The sequence below is a fragment of the Accipiter gentilis genome, chromosome 10 (assembly GCF_929443795.1).
Source record: "Accipiter gentilis chromosome 10, bAccGen1.1, whole genome shotgun sequence".
Lineage (NCBI taxonomy): Eukaryota > Metazoa > Chordata > Aves > Accipitriformes > Accipitridae > Astur > Astur gentilis.
The window spans coordinates 27,888,843-27,907,024 of NC_064889.1; the positions used below are offsets into that span (position 1 = coordinate 27,888,843).

Genomic DNA, 18,182 nt, shown 5'->3' on the forward strand with positions numbered 1-18,182 from the left:
AGAGACGGTAAGTGAAGCATAGATTTGAAGGAAGACTGACAGAACAGATGTAAACAGCCACAGCAAGATCTGGAGGTTTGGACAGGTCCCCACTCAAAGCGCTTGCTTGGATCACTGGAAAAGAAAGGGAAGAGCATTGGCACTTAGAATAAAGGGAGACAGTGTTTGGAAAGCAAAGCACTGAGAAAGATAAGGTTTGCCTTTGGAAGTAAGGAAGAAAAGGGATATTGATGATTAGGATTGTTTATGTTGGGGTACTCTGGTTACAGTAAAATATAGTGGTTCTTTTTGAAACAAACAGAAAGCCCGAGAAAACTCAAGAGTGGGTTTAGAGAGCTCAAAAATAAACAGAGCTGTGGCCTGGATTGTCTAGTATTTATAAACAGGCCCTGAACAAGGCTCATATGGAAGAGAAGCTTCCATGTGAGCCATGGGGAAATGGAGGAGACTGGAGAATCGCAGGGTAGTCGGGGTTTGGAGGGACGTCGGTAGGTGCAGCCTCCTGCTCAAAGTTGGGTCAGCTCCGGCGTCGAACCAGGGCGATCAGGGCTTTATCCAGCCTGGTCCTGACAACCTCCGGGAAGAGGGACGGTGCAGCCCTGCCGGGTACCTGACCCGGCGCCTCACCGTCCTCACAGGGAAGACGCTTTCCTTCCACCCGGCTGGCACCTCCCGACACGCTGTGAGGAGCTCGGGCTCCTTGATGGCAAAGCCGACAGGCCCAGGCCCAGGCCCAGGCCCCGGCCCCGCAGGCCCACGGCACGGCACGGCACGGCACGGCACGGCAGCTCCCCGCGGCGGGTCGAGGCCGGGTCCGCCGCGGCCCCGGGGCGGCAGCGGCGGCGGAAGGGGAGGCCGCTGAAAAGGGCGGGGGTTGCTAGGCGCCCGCGTTGCTGGGCTCCGCCCCTCAGCGTGACTGCAGGCAGGGGAGTTCCGGTTGGGTTAAGCCCAGTCGCGTGACAGAGGACGGTGGCCGAGCCGGGCCCGCGAGCGGCGCCTCAGGGGCGGCCCGCTTGGAGAGGCCTCTGGCTTCTCATTGGCTCGCCCGCATCACATGGGGAGGGGAGCCGCCGAAGCCGCCGCGCGCCTATTGGCGGCGGGGAGGGCGAGGGGACGCGCGCGGATGTGGGCCCGAGCGCGGGCGCTGCCGCCGGTTTTCGGCCTTGCGCGGCGGCTGGTGCCGGGCAGGGCCATGGCCGAGGGCTCCTCGGCGGCGCGGCCGGCGCGGCGGCCCAAGGACGTGCCGCGGCACGTGTGGGCCCGCGAGCGGCGGCGGAGCGCGGGCACGGGCCTGGCGGGGCCCAACACCGTCTACGTGCAGGTGGTGGCGGCCGGGAGCCGCGACGCGGGCGCCGCCGTCTACGTCTTCTCCGAGTTCAACCGGTGAGTGTGAGGCCGCGGGGACGCCCCGCTGGGGGGCTGGGGCCGGGGCGCCCCGTCCAGGCCTGCCCTGACGTCCCTTCCCCTCAGGTATCTCTTCAACTGCGGCGAGGGCACGCAGCGGGCCATGCAGGAGCACAAGTAAGTGGGGGGCAACGCGGGGGGGGCCGCCCCGGGGCTGCACCGGTCCTTGCTCACCCCACCCGCCCCCATCTCGCCCCTCAGGCTGAAGATCTCCCACCTGGACAGCATCTTCCTCAGCCGGGTGGCCTGGGCCAACGTCGGTGGGCTGCCAGGTGAGGGGGGGGGGGGCCGGGGGGGCTGGCTGGGTGCCCCGGTGGCAGCCCAGCACGGGTTCCTCTCGCACGGTCCAGCCACAGGCAGCAGCCTGTCTAGGCTAGAGGTGGTTGCTTTGCAAGCTGCCTGATGGGTGGCGCGTGGGGTCTTTTACGGGGCGGTGGAGAGACGGAAAGCACTGTCAGAACGGCTGGATTGCACGTGGGGCTCTGCGGTGCTCTCAGATGCAGTGTGATCTCTGCGACAGTGGATGTCAGCACGTGGTGGAAGAGGCGCAGCCTCCCCAGCGTGCATGCCTTTATCTTCCCAAAATCTTTTAGAGTAGAAGGCGTTACCAGTGTTGCATTACCAGCAGGGAGCTGTTTGTGAGTCAGACTAATTTGAGTTCAAAGGGACCTGCAAAGGTTTCTGGCCCACTCCTGTCCTCAAAGCAGGGTGAGATTACAACAGATTGCGTAGGATCTTGTCCATTAAAATTCCAGAAATCTTCAAGAAAGGAGGAGATTAACAATCTGCCCGGGTAACTTACTCCAAATTGTGAATGTCAAGATTTGTAGATATTTTCTTTATCTGTGGAGATGAGTGACGTGTTGAAACTGCCACAAAGCTGAGGCAAAATTGAATTTGGATCCAAGTTAAGTCGTGGCCTTCATGGAAGAGTCCCAGCACTCCTGGGTGGTGAGAAGGATCTTTCTTGTGTGATCTAGTGGGGCTGTGATAAAGCTGTTTCTCTGCTTTCTTTCAGGTATGATTCTTACATTAAAGGCTATGGGGCTTCAAAGATGTGTTTTCCTAGGGCCACCAAAGCTGGTAAGTAGGGGAAGCTTGCAGAAGGGAGAGCGAACCCTTCAAATGTCAAAGCTTACCTTGGAATTGGGAGAGCTGGTATCAAAGGAGTGAATCATCGTACAGGTGTAAAATGCTGGCCAGAGTTAGTGCCAGCCTGAAGGTTCTTCCAGAAGGGCTGGCTTTAAAAAAACAGTCTCTTCAGATAGAACACACAGGACAGCATCCGACTTCTGCTCCTTAAAACTGTCTTGTCAGCTAATATTCTAGTGAATCATGTTTTGGAAAAAACGCGTCCTCTATTCTTCTGTCTGCTTCCTCCTCATTTTCTTTTAATAGAAACTTGGTCTCTGATCTCCTGCTTAATGTGATACTTGCCAGCCTAATGCCATATCTAGGCTGAAAATGTCCAATCCTCAGCATTGTTTTAGTTCCTTGCAATATCTGCTGACTAATTATATTGATGGAAGGGATCGGGAGAGTGGTTCTGTATTTTCCTTTCTCTCTCTAAATGAATAATGCTCACTGGAGGTGGGGCACCTTCCCAGTGTTTTCTGGCTGGCTGTGTGCTGCCCAGATTTTGCCTGACTTGGCATTGAGCCTCACTGAAAGTAACTGTAACTCCTGAAAGTGGCTTGTAATTGCACTGCCTGGGCGTGGCCTCCTGATACACTGTCTCTTTTCCAGCAAAACTACTTGAAAGCGATTCGACTCTTTCCTGGGCCCCTAAAAAGGATGGATTTAGGTATGTAGGTCAGTGATGTGTAGTGAATATGAACTTGTAATTTCTTTTTGTTTCAGCTGTAGTCAAGGTTTCATTGAACAGGAACGACTTTTGAATAAATGCCTCTGGTTTAGATCCACTCAAAGAAAGTTTTAAACATTTGTTTTGATCTGACACACTGTTCAAATCCATCACAAGAACTGCCTGGAAGAAAAACAGTGTTTCCAGCTCTGTTTCTGGTAGGCCACTGCCAGTCCATCTGATTAGTAAACAGCATTTGGTTTTAAAGCACTGTAAAGGCAGTTTGCTTCCAGACTCTGCCAGCGAACTTGCTTACTGTGGTATCATGGACTACTTTTTGTGGATGATGGGCTTTTAAGAATTTTAATTATTCATTGAGCTTTGCTGTTGGGCAGAGAAAGGGAAGGGGGAAATTCAGCAGGTTTTGTTTAAGAAAGAAAAAAAGATATCTTCCTGATTGAAATTCTTGTAGAGTAGGAATCTCTTCTTATGAGCTTGTTAATGCTGGTTTCTGATCTTTTTCCAGCTGTGCAATTGCACACAGAACCTGAATATAAGGACGAGACGATGACCGTCTACCAAGTACCTCTTACAGGTGAGCATGTGATGCTGTAGTCAGACAGGAGAAGCACTTGTTCAGTAACTATGCTTAAGGTGGTTAAAGGAGAGGCTTCTGTTTGCAAGCCTGAGTAAGGAGAGGTTTATTAATTTGCATGTTTTTTCTCAGGAGGAGGATCTCTTTCAAAGAAACAAGACCTGCTGAGTCAGGGCCTTGGTTTGTTCCTTTAGGTGTGGGTGTATAGAATGACATGTGAAACATCACTGGATTTGGCTTTCTTAGCCAACTGAGTTTTCTTACTGCTGGAAACTGTGATACTTAGAGTACAGGCACAGACTTGACAGAGTTTAGCAGTTTTGAGAGAATCTGAAGGACTTGGATGATGGATGGCAACTGAAATAAGTGACTAGAGTATGCACACGTAAGTCAGACTGGGGGGAAGAGCTCTGTATTCTGGTGCAATTTAAACATGACTGTCATGGAAAAGGGAATGCTACTCATGCTTTTTTTATCTGTCCCTTTTGATTGAGTGATCTTTGTCTGGTTTTATTGGATTTGGGACAGGAAAACCACTAGCTGCTGAAAGTACGTTGCCTCAGAGTCCTGGAGCATCAACCCAAGGTGGAAATAGCCCTAAAGGGGACATAGGGCCTGGATCCCCAAGAGCTGCACAGCAAAGCTTGGAGGAGGGCAAGGAAAAAGAAAGCCCAAAGAAAACAGGTGAAAAAAATGGAATGACCTTTTTAACTTTAACGAAATAACACCAAATTAAGGATTTGTCCTCTGAGCTGTTTGCTCTCTGGATGTGAGGTCTGTGGAGGAGCTTAGCTGAAGGATTACACAGAGCAGAATGAGTTCTGGTACTTTGGAAGCTGACGCAGAACTAATAAGGCCTAGAAACTGGATGTGATTCCTACTTGGGGTGAGATTAGTCCCTGTAGTAGTTTACCCCTGGCTGGAGTGGGTGGGTGCTCCAGCCTTTGTAATTTAATTATGAGTGGATGTTGAGGTTGATTGCTTTTCAGTCTTGGGCTTTATTTTGGTTTCTCATAGCTGAAACCATGGGCTCTCTGGCCTTAGGTGCTTGTAACATTTTGCTGCTGGGCTCCAAGTTGGCTGCATGATATTGTCCCTGTTAATACTTTAGTAAACATTGACATGTTTTGGCTTTAAGAAAAAGGATAGTCAGTGATGATTCTGAGTAGTTCTGCTTTCTTTTACAGATGATGAACAGAAGTGTGCAAGCAGGCATTCTGATCTGGTGATGGCTTTCCTTTGTAAAGTAAGCTTGGACACAAAGATCTCTAAATCAATGTAGAATAGAATACAGAATAGAATAGAGTATTTTAGTTGGAAGGGACCTACACCGATAATCTAGTCCAACTGCCTGTCCAATTTATGGCTGACCAAATGTTAAAGCATGTTATTAAGGGCATTGTCCAAATGCCTCTTAAACACTGACAGGCTTGGGGCATCAACCACCTCTCTAGGAAATCTGTTCCAGGGTTTGACCACCCTCTCTGGAAAGAAATGTTTCCTAATACCATTAGGGCATTTCATCCCTCTAAATAGATTTAATTTCAGATAGCATTTTCAAGCCAGACTTCGAAGCTATTTTGTGATTCTACTTTTCAAAGGTCAGTGTAACTGTAGCGTGAGTAGGAATGTGTGAAAACTAGAGACATTTTTTAGAAGTGTTCTTTATAGAGCAGCCATTTAAGAGTATACAGGTTCTGTTCTTGCTTAATGTTTATGGTAGGGAAGTCTGTCTTGCTTACTTGGCTAAATGTCCTGGTTTCAGCTGGGATAGAGTTAACTGTCTTCCTAGTAGCTGGTTTTGAGTTCAGTACGCAAACACTGACACTAAAGAAGGAACAAGAAGCAGCAGCGTGATCTTGGAAACCAGAAAGTTTAGTAAGAGCTTTTTGGGGGTAAATTAGACTAGTGGCTGTGGAACTGAAAAGGAAAAAAAAAATCCCTTGGCTTGCGGGGAAACACTTAAACTGGAAGTATGTGAATCTTGTTTCCTGGCCCTCTTTATGTGGCTGATAATTCTGTTTTATTTTACTCTGTTCAGATTCACCCAAAGAAGGGAAAATTCCTAGCAGCTAAAGCACAGCAGATGGGCCTGCCAGTGTGAGTACAAGATCCCAACCTGGCGGATGGGGTGGAGGTGTGTTGATGTTGGCAAGCTAAATACTTCTATGGTCTTGTTTTCAGGGGAACTCCAGCCATACTTCCCATAATTACAGCTCTCAAAAATGGGGAGAGCATCACTTTTGAGGGCAGAGAGGTAAGATGTATCTGTACTTTCTGCTGTGGCTTTGCCATCTTCCTTCCTTCCTTCCTTCACTGGGCTCCCAGGGTGACAATTTTTTTGTTTTGCTAGCAATAGGTATTGGGATATGTTGGATTTTTTTGTTTGTTTGTTGGGTTGCGGGTTTTTTTTGTTTTAGTTTTTTTTGTTGGGTTTGTTTTTTTTTTTTTTTTACACCCATCTTGAGGCAAGGGTGGATGATGGTTGTCTGCCTATTCCCTCTCATCCCTGCTAGGAGGTTGGTGTGGGTTTTGCTGTTTTTGAGCTTTGAGTGGCTACTTCTGGTTAGTAAGTGGTCTCTGTTTCAGCCCCAAGTTGTTGCTGAATGTGGCTCCTGTCGGGTGCATGTCTGGGGCTGTTGCAGGGGTATGATTAGGGAAGTATGCTCTGAAATTAATTTGTTTGTGAGTATGGCTGTGTGTCTGCTATTTGTCAGACCTTCTTCACGTCCCCTTCCCAAAGCTGATACAAGTCTAGGAATGAACTAGTGGAGTTAATCGCTGCATGTTTTAAATCTGGGGTTTGAATGCCTATGTAACTATCACTCCATTGTAACTCTGTTTGCACCTCTTGGACCAAAAGAAGTTCAATAGTTCCTGTGTGCAGGTCTTAATCTCTTAAACACTAGTTTGAAGTGAGAGGCAGAGCCAGCTCTGGCCATGTCCTAGATGATCTGTAAGTGAAGATCCTAACCTGGGAGATAGGATTGACATATCTTTGCATCATAAGAATTTCACAAAGCCTTTTTTTCTTAAGCATGCTTTTGCTACCATCTGAATCTGCTGTGGGAATCTAGACGCTGCTAAAATTCCCTTCCTTACATTAGGTTGTGGTTTGCTCTGAGACCAGGGTTGGGATTTGTTGTTACACAGCAAAATGCAAACTTGTGTAATGAGAGCAGAAAAGGAACAAGAACTGCAGTGGCTGGGTTTGCTGAGCATTGAGCCTGCTTGGAGCTGGCTAATACAGCACCTGCCGAAAGAGTCGGACATAATGATGCAAGAAGGGCTGTGTGTGTAGCTTGACTGTGGTGTGGTATTTGTGTATCTGCCTGCAGCTCTTTCCTGAAGAACTGTGTACCCCAGCTGACCCTGGCCCAGTGTTCATTGTGCTGGAGTGTCCTCATGAGGGCTTTGTGGATGCCATCTGTGAAAATGAGACCTTCCAAAGGTAGCAGAACTGGATGACCTGGAGTGTTTGGGGGAAGGCATCTGTGCTGAGCTCTGCCAAAGAGAAGTTCTTGTCCTATCCTAGATGTGTTGTCTCTTGTGACTGATGTCTGAGCTGTTTGGCACTGTTAAGGAGCTAGATACGCGAGAAAGGACTGGTGGTGCATTTTGAGCCTTTTAGGAAAGGCAGGCCTGTGCAGGACCTGTGGGGTTCTCTAGCTGTCACAGGCCTGTCTTCCCTCAAGAGCCTCTGGAGAAGGAAATGTGCACTGGTGTCTTGCTGGGGAGCAATGTAGAGACTACTGCTTCCCTGTGCGGTGGAAGCATGGACTGCATGTAACGGCATGTTAGGCTTCTGAAAGGCTCTGCAGGTGTTGGTGCTCTTGGAGGAGAGAAGCTGCCTTGGGGGTAGGCCTTGGAGCCTGCAAATGGCAGGCTTGACACTCATGGAGCCTTCTGCCTACTGTGATGCGGAGCCTAAAGCTCCTGGGCTGTGCTCTGAAGATCTGTGCTCTGCCTGCTTCAGGGGGGCAATCTCTGGTAGCACCAAGATGGAAGAGGGGAGGGGATGCCAAGGTGATGGAGGACTGAAGCACAAGTATTCTTTCTGTGTTTGAATGTGCCCAGGTACCAGGAGGGACTTCCTGGGAACCAGGTGGCCTTGGTTATTCACATGACTCCAGAGTCAGTGCTTCGAGACAGCCGCTACCAGCAATGGCTGGAAAGGTATGTGATCTTCTGATTACTTGGTTTACTGTCACTGTTGGGCAGCAGTGTGTTCTTACGGTGCAAATGTTTTTCCTGGAGTAGAAATAGCTGTTGGCTGGCAGCAGGGCTCTGCTGGCTCTGATGAGATTTTAGTTAATGGCTTAGGCGTGCATATATGCCCAGCTCTTACATGGGGCTGAAGCTGTTGTGCATTTTATTGTCCCCTTACAGATTTGGACCTGGAACTCAGCACTTGGTGCTCAATGAAAACTCCTCTGCAGTGCACAACCCACGCAGCTACAAGATCCAAACTCAGCTGAACCTCATCCACCCAGAGATCTTTCCTCTGCTCACAACCTACCAGAGCAAGGTAGGCCAGGCCCTGCTTGCCTGTGTACCTCATGCTCCTGAACAAAGAATGTGTTTAATGTCACTTCTCCCTGTAGGAGGAAGAGGCAGTGTGTAGTGTGCCCATTGTGCGAGGAGAGTGCCTCTTGAAATACCACTTCAGACCACAACAGGAGTGGCAGAGGTCAGTGGGAGTCTTCTTTTGACTTACCAGGTTTTGGGTGTTGGCTCAAAGCAGCTTTTCAGTGTGAGTCTGTGCTGAGGGAAGACTGTGCATCAGCATCCTTTGCAGATTCTTGCTGACTGGGGTAGCTGCCAAGCTATCAACTGTGTTTTGGGGGGGGTGTCCCTGTCCCTGAAAGTCTCACACAAGGTGTAGGACACGGATGAGTGAACCACTGAATACACCACCTGGCCAGTGGTTTGGGGTGTTGTTTCTGTCCCTCGCTCTTTTGTGGCCTCGTGCTCCTCTGTCCTTTGTTTTGATCTCGTATGTTGTGTACCCAACCGTAGCTGTGGCAGAGCAGATGGTGGCTGGGAGAGACTTTTTGGGGAGTCAGGTGAAAGTCTTATCAGGCTTTCTGGGTCTTCAAATGGTATCAGAGCCGAAAGCCCTGGGTGGTTAAACAGTTGCAGACTTCTCCACTGGTGCTTGCTTTGTGGGCAAGTGAAGCTGCTCAGTGAAGATCTTGAGGGCAGGGGACCACATGGTGCAAGGGGGTACCAGCTGCCATGGCTCAAATTTGTGGCTCTGTTGGGCAGAATAGGAGGACCCTGATGCCAAGAAGAGTTTAAGTTTCTCAGCTTAAGGCGTTTGAAGGCCTGTAGTACTGCACATGCTCTGATGCAGTACCAGGACACAGGTCCCTTATGCTTTGGAGTGGTGCCTGGAGCCTTTTTAGGTGGTTGTTCCTCTTCCAGCAGTCTCCATGCTGCCTTGCAGTGCCCTCTAGTGTCTGGCAGCTCTCTGGATCTGGACAGTGCAGGGCAGCATAGTGCTGTTCCAGGAGCCAGTTTAGTGGAATGATTATTTCTGTGGTGTGGCTCAGTCCAGCCGGGCCTTTTTGGTGCACACCATGCTTGTGGATGTATCTTCTCTCACCCCTCAAAATGGAACTTGGAAGGAACATTTGACTCTTTGTTGTAAGGCTGTTTTGGCATGGTAATTTGGCACTTTGCTGTAAGAAGTGCTGTCTTTTCAGTTCCTACCCTGCCCCATCTGTTGTGTCCCAATTTCTCAGGACGATGACTCAGGTTTGATGATTCCCAGGTCAGTATTAAGGTGAAGTGACACCAGGAATCCTTTAACTCAACAGAACTCAACTTTTATTAGCTCACAGCAAGAATTGGTATGCTCACCACAAAAATTGGTATGCTCACAACAAAAATTGGCAGGAAACTATGTCAGTAAACTGTGTAACATGTGCTAACCATGCATCACCAAACATATACTACAGGCCTTGCTTATCTGGGAATCAGTTCAGGGAAGACAGTAAGGAGAGCCCTCCAATTGATTCACGAGGTTCAGAGCGGACCCCCTTGCTTTCTAGACTGCTCAGAGAGGAGCCTAGGGGTGGCTGGATCCGCTCTTAGTCCCAGACGTGGTCAGCGGTTTATGTCTAAAGGAATGAGGTTTAAGGATTATGGAAAAGGGAAAGAGAGAGAGAAGAGAAAAATTTCACCGGTCCTGGGTCCAGCGTTGGTTCCGTCACCTGAGGGGTCCAGTCTGCTGAGGGGTCTGGTTCCAGTGGGCTTGTGCACGTGGGGCTTCAGTTTGTGTCCTTTTATCATTCCTGCCCCTCCTTTGGGCAGACATTAGGCTAATTAGGTGTCATGCACAGTTTATGAGCCTTTGGGCTTGGGGGTTGTTTGGGGAGTAACTTCCTCTTCCCTGCATGGTGAGTTGCCCTGTTCAGCATATCAGAATAGCACATCAGAACAGGGAGCTGTGCACCCTCCAGCACACCCTCCCCTTCCTGTTGCTGATGTGTGCTGATCCGCTTCTCTTCACCTGTGGTTCCTTGCTAGGCAGAGTTACTTGTTACGCACAGTTAGTCATTAAGCAGAACTTGTCCCACCACAGTGTTCGAGACATTTAACTCTTTCAGTCTCTCACACCCATACTGATACATGGCCTGTTCTTTCAGAGATGCTGTGACTGTCTGTGATCATGATGCATTTGTTAGTGAAGCCTTGGATCTCCCTGACTTCCAGACTCGTGTGAAGGAGTGCAAAGAGAGCCTCTCTGCTCTACCAGGTAAGGATCAGCAACTTGGATCAGTGTAATGAGAAGTAGGAGGTCTTGGTGACCCACTGCTTTAGAGCCCAGACAAAGCTGTGAACATGCAGTTTTCCTGCTGCCTGTGAGTTGCTCTTAAGTCCTGGAGCTGTGCAGAGGACAGGCTTAGTGCAAACTGAGTTAGCTCATTTCAGTTGGATTTACACAGTGTTGTGCTTCTGGTTTTCTGAAGCTGCTAGGTTTGGGAATTGAGTGTAGTTGGGGTCAATTAGAGACAAAGCAGCTGTGTGTTATTTCTCTGAGTTGATCAGAGCTCTGCTCATGTTGAATGCTGTCATAGCAGCTACAGTGTGAATCCCTATGTCTGGGAGAAGTCTTGGTCTTAGAACCAGCTCCTGGTGGGGCATTTGGCTCTGAATTTCAGTTGTCCTGTTGGCAGTGAGGCTTTCATGGCATGACACAGCACTGCTCACTTGCTGTCTGGATCCTGATTCTGGGGAGAGTCAGGGAACCATAGAGCAGGAGTGAGGTACCTCTTGAACTGCCAGCTCTGTCATAGGCAATGAACAAGAGTCCTTGTTTGCCTGCCTTTGCATATACAGTTATGCATTGCGATGTGTTTTCTTGGTGGTGCTTATTCTGTCTTCTGTCTTCCCTTGTAAACCTTGCTGCTGTAGGAAAGCCAGAGGCTGAGGGAGGCAAAAATGAACGTGCTGAACGTGTAGACTCTGGAGTTACTAGGCTGTTGAACTAAATGGTGTCTGACTGGGCAGTATGTGGATAACATTGACTTACAAATCCTTGTTGTCTGTTTTCTCCAGGTAATGTGGGTGCTTATCCTGAAATTGTGTTCTTGGGAACAGGATCTGCAATTCCAATGAAAATCCGAAATGTCAGTTCTACGCTGGTAAACACCAGGTAAATCCCAGTGTCATGCATTCTGCTTGGAGAGGCTGTGTCTCAAGAGGGTGTTGCCCAAGGGCTGTTTTGACTGGTATGTTGATGACACAGGGAGAGTGCCCCTATTGTGGAGTCTGTAGGACTTCAGTTTCAGGCACCTGTGTCTCCCGTAGGTGGGGAAGACTTGAGAGCCACCTGTAAAGACAAACATTTGATGTCTTCATTCATTTTACCATCTGCCCTAAGGGGGTGTGTTCAGCATCAACACAAGATCAGAATGAGCTATGCAGACAGAACAGTCTTTCTAAAGCCTTGGCCAGTAGGACTGGAGTAGCATTTAGAGATGTAGAGCACTAAGAACTCTCTGCCTTCCAACCCAAAAGATCCTCCTCCCTGAATAGACCCTGGTCAGAGCTCATACAGTGGCTGCTAAATGTCTTTGTCATTTGTCTTGCCAGCTCTACCCGATCCCTGCTCTTAGACTGTGGAGAAGGAACGTTTGGACAGCTCTGTCGCCACTATGGAGACCAAGTTGACCAAGTGCTGTGTAACATAGTAGCTGTGTTTGTGTCTCACATGCATACTGATCATCATTCGGTAGGTTGAGTGTGTTGGAAGAAGGGGTTCTGTGCAGGCATGCTCTGCTGTTTGGGATTCAGTGTAGCAGCAGCTGATGAATGTAGGCTTCCCTGCTGTTAGGGCTGCACTTCCCCTCTGCATCCCCCAGACACTGCTGAATCTGTGTTTCTACTCGCCTCCCTTACTGTTAGGGGTCCCCTGCAGACTTGCTGGGATCATCCAGAGTTGTATTTTTTTTAGTAGTGTCCAACCCAGGTCACAGAAGTACCAGTTCGTCTATTCTAGGACTTATCAGGGCAGGCTCTTTGCTGGTCTGCTGTCTTGTGTCTGGAAACCACTCTGGGCCTAAGATGTTGTGTAGAGACTTTCTGCTCTCTGCCCTTCTTTTGGAAGCAGACACAGCAGCACTGGGAAGGGCTGAAGGGCACGTGTTGTGGGCTGCTGGCCACCAGCTTGGGGCATAAGCAGTGACGGTGTTACAGCAGCTCAGCAAGTTTTCAAAAAATTGCAGCTTGCTGAGCTGCAGTAGCGCTGTTGCCACTTACGCCACAGATATTTCTGACTACAGCTTGCTGTCTTGTTTATTCCCTTTGCAGGGGTTGTTGAACATCCTGATGGAGAGGCGGAGGGCTTTTGTAAGTAGTACTGTTGTTTCACTGCTCCTGAACGTGTCATGGAGTGAGGGTAGGGGAACTTCTGAGTAGTGGAAAAGCACCATCGTTTCCCTAGGTATTTCTTCTCTCTGATTTGGCATATACCTAGTACTGATTTTTTCCCCCCTGCCTCTGCTTTTCCAGGCAGCACTTGGTCAGGCTTTCAGCCCTCTGTTTCTGGTAGCACCTGAACAGATCATGCCTTGGCTACATGAGTACCACAACCACTGTGAAGAGATTCTTGGAGACATCAGGTGAGTGTTCTGTGTGGTATGCAGAGAAATGTCCTTGCTGAGTCCTTATTCAAGGTGAAGTACTGTCATCCATTTCCCCCACCCCTTCGTTAAAGGCAACTCTGACTCCTTCCACTGCGTGTGGAATTAGGATGTGCAGTTTGCAAAAGAGAGGATAGGGTTTGTCACTAGTAGAGGCTTACATGCAGGCTTTCCTTTTCCTTAGGAAAGGGGATTTGGGCAAGTGAAAAAAGATTCCTGGAAGAGAGTATTTGACAGTGGGGAAGAAGTGGTTGGATGAGTTACTGCGGCACTGGATAGTGAAAGCAAAGGGGAAAAACAGATGGGTGCACAAAAATGTCTTGTTTGTAAGATGCTGAACTGAGAAGGAGAAATAGGCCGCTTAAAGATAAGATCAGGTTTTACTTTGTACCTGTCCTTAGTTCTCTCTTCTCCCTTCCCTCACAGAATGATTACTTCCCAGTCTCTTGTGAAAGGCTGTGAGAACATCAAACCTAAAGCCAAATGGTTTGTCAGTTCTCTGTTAGAGAACTACGGCTTGGCTGAGGTAAGCTCGTGAGCTGACAGGGTCAGTTTGCTAAGAGGGGCAAGAGGGGACCTGAGGTGTAACACTTGTATCCTTGTTCAGTTTCAGACTTGTGAAGTCCAGCACTGTAAAAATGCTTTTGCATGTTCAATGATCCACAAATCTGGCTGGAAAGTAGTCTATTCTGGTGACACAATGCCCTGCATGGCCTTAGTACAAATGGGTAGGTGACAAAACCCCCCTGCTTCAAGAATCTCGGGGAGAAATGTCTTGAATTGTTAGTATCCGAAGCAGGCATGCCTGAACCCTTGGTGCTATGCCTGCAACACAGTGAGGGGTTAAGGGGAGGAAATGAGAGTTCATGTAGGCTGTTGAACTAGTCTATATTCAACTGAAGAATGAATATATGATTATTTGCACAGGTAAAAATGCTACCCTGCTGATCCATGAAGCAACATTGGAAGATGGCATGGAAAGAGAAGCTATAGAGAAGACACACAGGTGGGGTGTGTTCTGCTGTCTATCACTATTAGGAAGGCAAAGATGCCGAGCTGGGTTTTGTCCTTGGAGCTGGCAGTGCAGGGCCCAAGTCCTGTAGATGGTTCTGGTGTGCGTAGAGCTTTACAACACTAAAAATGGTGTGTTACTCATTGCACCAGCTCTGTAACCCTCTGTCACGTCCCAATCTCTCAGGGCGACGACTCAGGTTTGCTGATGCCTAGGTCGGGATTAAGGTGAAATGACACCGGGATCCTTTAACTCACAAAACTCAACTTTTATTCGCTCACAATGAGAATTGGCATGCTTACAACAAGAATTGGCAGGAAACTACATCAGTAAATTGTGTAATGTGCTAACCGTACATCACCAAACAAATACTACAGGCCTTGCTTATTTGGGGATCAGTTCAGGGAAGACAATAAGGTGAGCCCTCGCATTGAGTCACGAGGTTCAGAGCAGACCCCCCTCGCTTTCTAGGCTCCTTCTCAGAGAGGAGCCCAGGGGTGGCTGGATCCACTCCTAGTCCCAGACGTGGTCAGCGGTTTATGTCTAAAGGGATGAGGTGTAGGGATTACAGAAAAAGAGAGAGAGACAGAGAAGAGAAGGATTTCACCAGTCCTGGGTCCAGCACTGGTCCAGTCCCCCAAGGGGCCCAGTTCCAGTGGGTGTGTGCACGTGGGGCTTCAGTTTGTGTCCTTTGTCACCTCCTTGCCCCTCCTTCGGGCGGGCACTCAAACTCATTAGGCTAATTGGGTGTCATGGGTGGTTTGTGCTTTGGGAAATGGGTCGGTGGGCTTGGGGGTCGTCTGGGGAGTCGCTTCTCCCTCCCTGCAGGGACGACCGCTCTTTGACCTCTGTGCCATATATGGTGAGCTGCCCCGCTCAGCCTATCAGAACCGCGCGCTCTCCGGCCTGCGGACTTGTGCAGTCGGTTGCTGGGCAGGGTTCGTTGTTCTGCAGAGCAGAACTTGCCCCACCACCGGGTTTGAGACATTAACTCCTTCAGCCTCTGACACCTTCACAGCTCCTCTGAACATCCCCCAAGAGGAATGGGGGAAGGTTTTAAGTATATGGTAGTAACTCTACAAATAGACTAGCCCAAAGGAAAGGCCCTCTGCTTGATCACATTTTAGGGCTAAGCTCAAGAAGTAGAAGAGTCACCTTACCCCTGCAGCCAGCCACGCAATTGAAACTGAGCGTTGCAGCCAGCGATACCGAGTGCTGCCGCTAGCAAAAGTGGGGAGACCCGAGAGGAGCTTCTTGGAATTACATGTGAGTTACAGTGCAAGAGAGTGCACTTGCTGGCACCCCTGGGATGAGTATTTGAATAAGCTCATGTTCCCAGATCGTGGAGCTCTTAAATGCAGAGCTCCAAGTAATTACAGCCATTTTCCTGTACTCAGAGTCATTTGGAAGTCAGCGACTTGCCACCAGTGCAGGTTGTCAGAGGAAGAGTGCCTGGTTGTGCCTGCAAAGAGCAGGGATAGCTTGTGCTCAGCAAGTGTTAGATGGTATCCACTGTTGGTGCTATCTGACCTTAGATGCAAAGCAGCCTGCCCTGCCCAGTTGGAGGGCAGTACTAGCCAGCTTGTGTGTGAGCAGGGTGTGCGGTGCCATGTTCCTCTTCGTTTTGCAGCACAACCTCCCAGGCGATTCAGACTGGGATGAAGATGAATGCAGAGTTCATCATGCTCAATCACTTCAGTCAGAGATATGCCAAGATCCCACTGTTCAGTGAAGACTTCAGTGAGAAGGTTGGAATTGCATTTGATCATATGAGGGTAAGTTGCGAGCTTTGAGCCAGACTGTGGGAAAGGTTTTGGTGTTACTTTGGGATAGCTGGTGTCGTGGTTTAACCCTAGCCAGCAACTAAGAACCATGCAGCCACTCGCTCACTCCCACCCCCACCCAGTGGGATGGCGGAGAGAATCAGGGGAAAAAAAAAAGTAAAACTCATGGGTTGAGATAAGAGCAGTTTAATAGGATGGAAAGAAACACACTAATAATGATAATAACAACAATAATAAAATGACAATAATAATAATAAAAGAATTGGAATATATAAAACAAGTGATGCACAATGCAATTGCTCACTACTTGCTGACTGATGCCCAGTTAATTCCTGAGCAGCGATCCACACCCCCCTAGCCAACTCCTCCCCAGTTTAGATACTAGGCATGATGTCACATGGTGTGGAATACCCTTTTGGCCAGTTGGGGTTAGCTGTCCTGGCTGTGTCCCCTCCCAGCTTCTTGTGCCCCTCCAGCCTTCTTGCTGGCTGGGCATGAGAAGCTGAAAAATCCTTGACTTGGTATAAACACTACTTAGCAACAACTGAAAACATCAGTGTCATCAACATTCTTCTCATACTGAACCCAAAACATAACACTATACCAGCTACTAGAAAGAAAATTAACTCTATCCCAGCTAAAACCAGGACAACTGCTTGTGAATTCTTCACTTGTAATGTATTAATACACCATCTCCTGAAGAGGAGTCTCCTCTGAAACAGCTCCTTTTACTGCTGTCAGCAGACATCACCAATGTGGGGAAAGAGTGGCATGGAGTGAGACAGGTGCTGATGGGTCTTGAGAACAGAAGTCTACTCTTAACATACTGGGTACTTGCCTCATGTCACCTCTATCCTGTGCATGCCACTCCCACCTGAAAACCTAATTTTGCTTCTATTCCCACTCCCTTCTCAATTGGTGTGCTGCTTTAATGGCTTTCTGCAAAAGACCTCCAGAAGCCAAAAGCTGCCGCGATTGGGTTGAACGCAGTCATAGCACTGAGAATAGCTCACTAATTGATCAAAACTTGTATAGTGTCCAGATCATTTCTTGTGAAGAAAAGGTAAATAACTTGGCATAGGGGATCTGTGGACTGACTGCTGTAGGGTCGAAAATAATGACCTGCCTGCTAGTGTCAATCCAGCTGAAAATTGTCAGTGATGTTAGGGCTCCTCAGTGCTGGGTGCTGCACAGAGGAACAGGCAGTGCCCTGCCATCTGAACAGGCAAAAGATGGGGCAGGAGGAAGGGAAACAAAAAGCAATTCTAATGCAGGTGCTCCTGTGCTTGATGTATTTCAGGTACGTTTTGGTGACTTTCTGACCATCCCAAAGCTGATCCCACCTCTGAAGGCTTTGTTTGCGGATGACATAGTAGAAATGGAGGAGCGGAAGGAAAAACGGGAGATGCGGCTTCTGAAGGAGACTGCTATAGTCTTGGACAAACTGACTGGTGGTGAGAACAAGGAAGCACCATGCCAGAAACGGAAACAAGCCAAGAACCATCAGAAACTACAAAACAAGAAGCTTAAAACAGTAAACTGAAAGAAACAAGGTTGAGAATGCTCTGCTCTGTAAGAGGTGCCCTGCTCTCTGCAGGCCTCGGGAGTGCGCAGTGCCGTGGGCACCAAGGAATAAGGGGCTGGCCTCAGCGTCTGGGTTTGCTTGGTCATCAGTGGATCTCCGTGGGCTGAAGCTACCGAGCATGCTGTTAGCAGTGCGAGTCCTTGCGGCAACAGTATCTGCCCATACAGTTCCTGTTCCTGGGTCTCACCAGTCCATGTGTCATTTTTCTTTTAGTCAAAAGTTCTTCTCTCTGAACTGTTTTAATTTTTGGTTTTATGCTACAAGCTATTATTGATAATGTAACAGCAGCAGTTGTGACCTTTGCAAGAGATCAGGTTTGAGAAGCCCTTGAGGAGCCATGGATTTGCCAGAGTAAAGTGGGCAGGCCTCTGGATTATGAGGAATGTAACTAGGTATTAGAACCCAGATCACAGGAGCAAATTTCATATTAAAATGGGACCCAATTAATTTTCAGGTTAAATTAGGGATGTGAATGCTACAGTGTTCCCATTTTATTTTGGTTTTCTCAGCTGATTTTTTTTTTTCCTCATAAGATCAGTTTTCCAAAACCTTTATTTGGAATCTGAATAAACCCCTTGACATTGTACAGGAACCTGTGTTTTGTCTAGATTGCTAATGAGGACTTAGTGAGGGAAAAGAAATACCTGAATTGCTCCAGAGAATTGCCTTGGTTGGCTGTTTCTGCATTACAGCATTGGTGTAAAGACCAAGATCTCACCCTAATGCTGGAGCTTTATGCCTGTTCTAGCTGTGTTCTGTGCCAGAAAAATCATATCTGTGTCTGTTACCCTACAGGCAGGAGCTTCACTTGTCACTTCAAGCTGGTACCAACTGGGGGTGGCTTTT

The 18,182-nt window shown here is 48.5% G+C and overlaps 1 protein-coding gene across 1 annotated transcript; it reads left to right on the forward strand.

Annotated features, from left to right (window-relative positions):
• Nucleotides 1–1,054: 1,054 nt before the first annotated feature.
• Nucleotides 1,055–17,928, forward strand: ELAC2 (elaC ribonuclease Z 2). The gene is made up of 24 exons (XM_049812116.1): nucleotides 1,055–1,383; nucleotides 1,471–1,521; nucleotides 1,606–1,676; nucleotides 2,423–2,487; nucleotides 3,151–3,208; nucleotides 3,735–3,803; nucleotides 4,332–4,487; nucleotides 4,991–5,049; nucleotides 5,845–5,903; nucleotides 5,988–6,060; nucleotides 7,142–7,254; nucleotides 7,881–7,979; nucleotides 8,193–8,331; nucleotides 8,408–8,493; nucleotides 10,457–10,566; nucleotides 11,370–11,466; nucleotides 11,907–12,045; nucleotides 12,624–12,662; nucleotides 12,825–12,934; nucleotides 13,382–13,481; nucleotides 13,563–13,683; nucleotides 13,883–13,961; nucleotides 15,598–15,742; nucleotides 17,052–17,928. The coding sequence occupies exons 1-24, from the start codon at nucleotides 1,055–1,057 to the stop codon at nucleotides 17,292–17,294; spliced, it is 2,610 nt and encodes an 869-aa protein (XP_049668073.1). The 3' UTR covers nucleotides 17,295–17,928.
• The last annotated feature ends 254 nt before the right edge of the window (nucleotides 17,929–18,182 follow it).

What these genes read in the sequence shown, in the direction of transcription:
- ELAC2 (XM_049812116.1), top strand. Translation starts at nt 1,055, where the DNA reads ATGGGGAGGGGAGCCGCCGAAGCCGCCGCGCGCCTATTGGCGGCGGGG. An exon ending in TCCTAGGGCCACCAAAGCTG is followed by an intron (nt 2,488 to 3,150) that starts GTAAGTAGGGGA and finishes TCTCTTTTCCAG; the next exon opens with CAAAACTACTTGAAAGCGAT. An exon ending in TGATGGCTTTCCTTTGTAAA is followed by an intron (nt 5,050 to 5,844) that starts GTAAGCTTGGAC and finishes TACTCTGTTCAG; the next exon opens with ATTCACCCAAAGAAGGGAAA.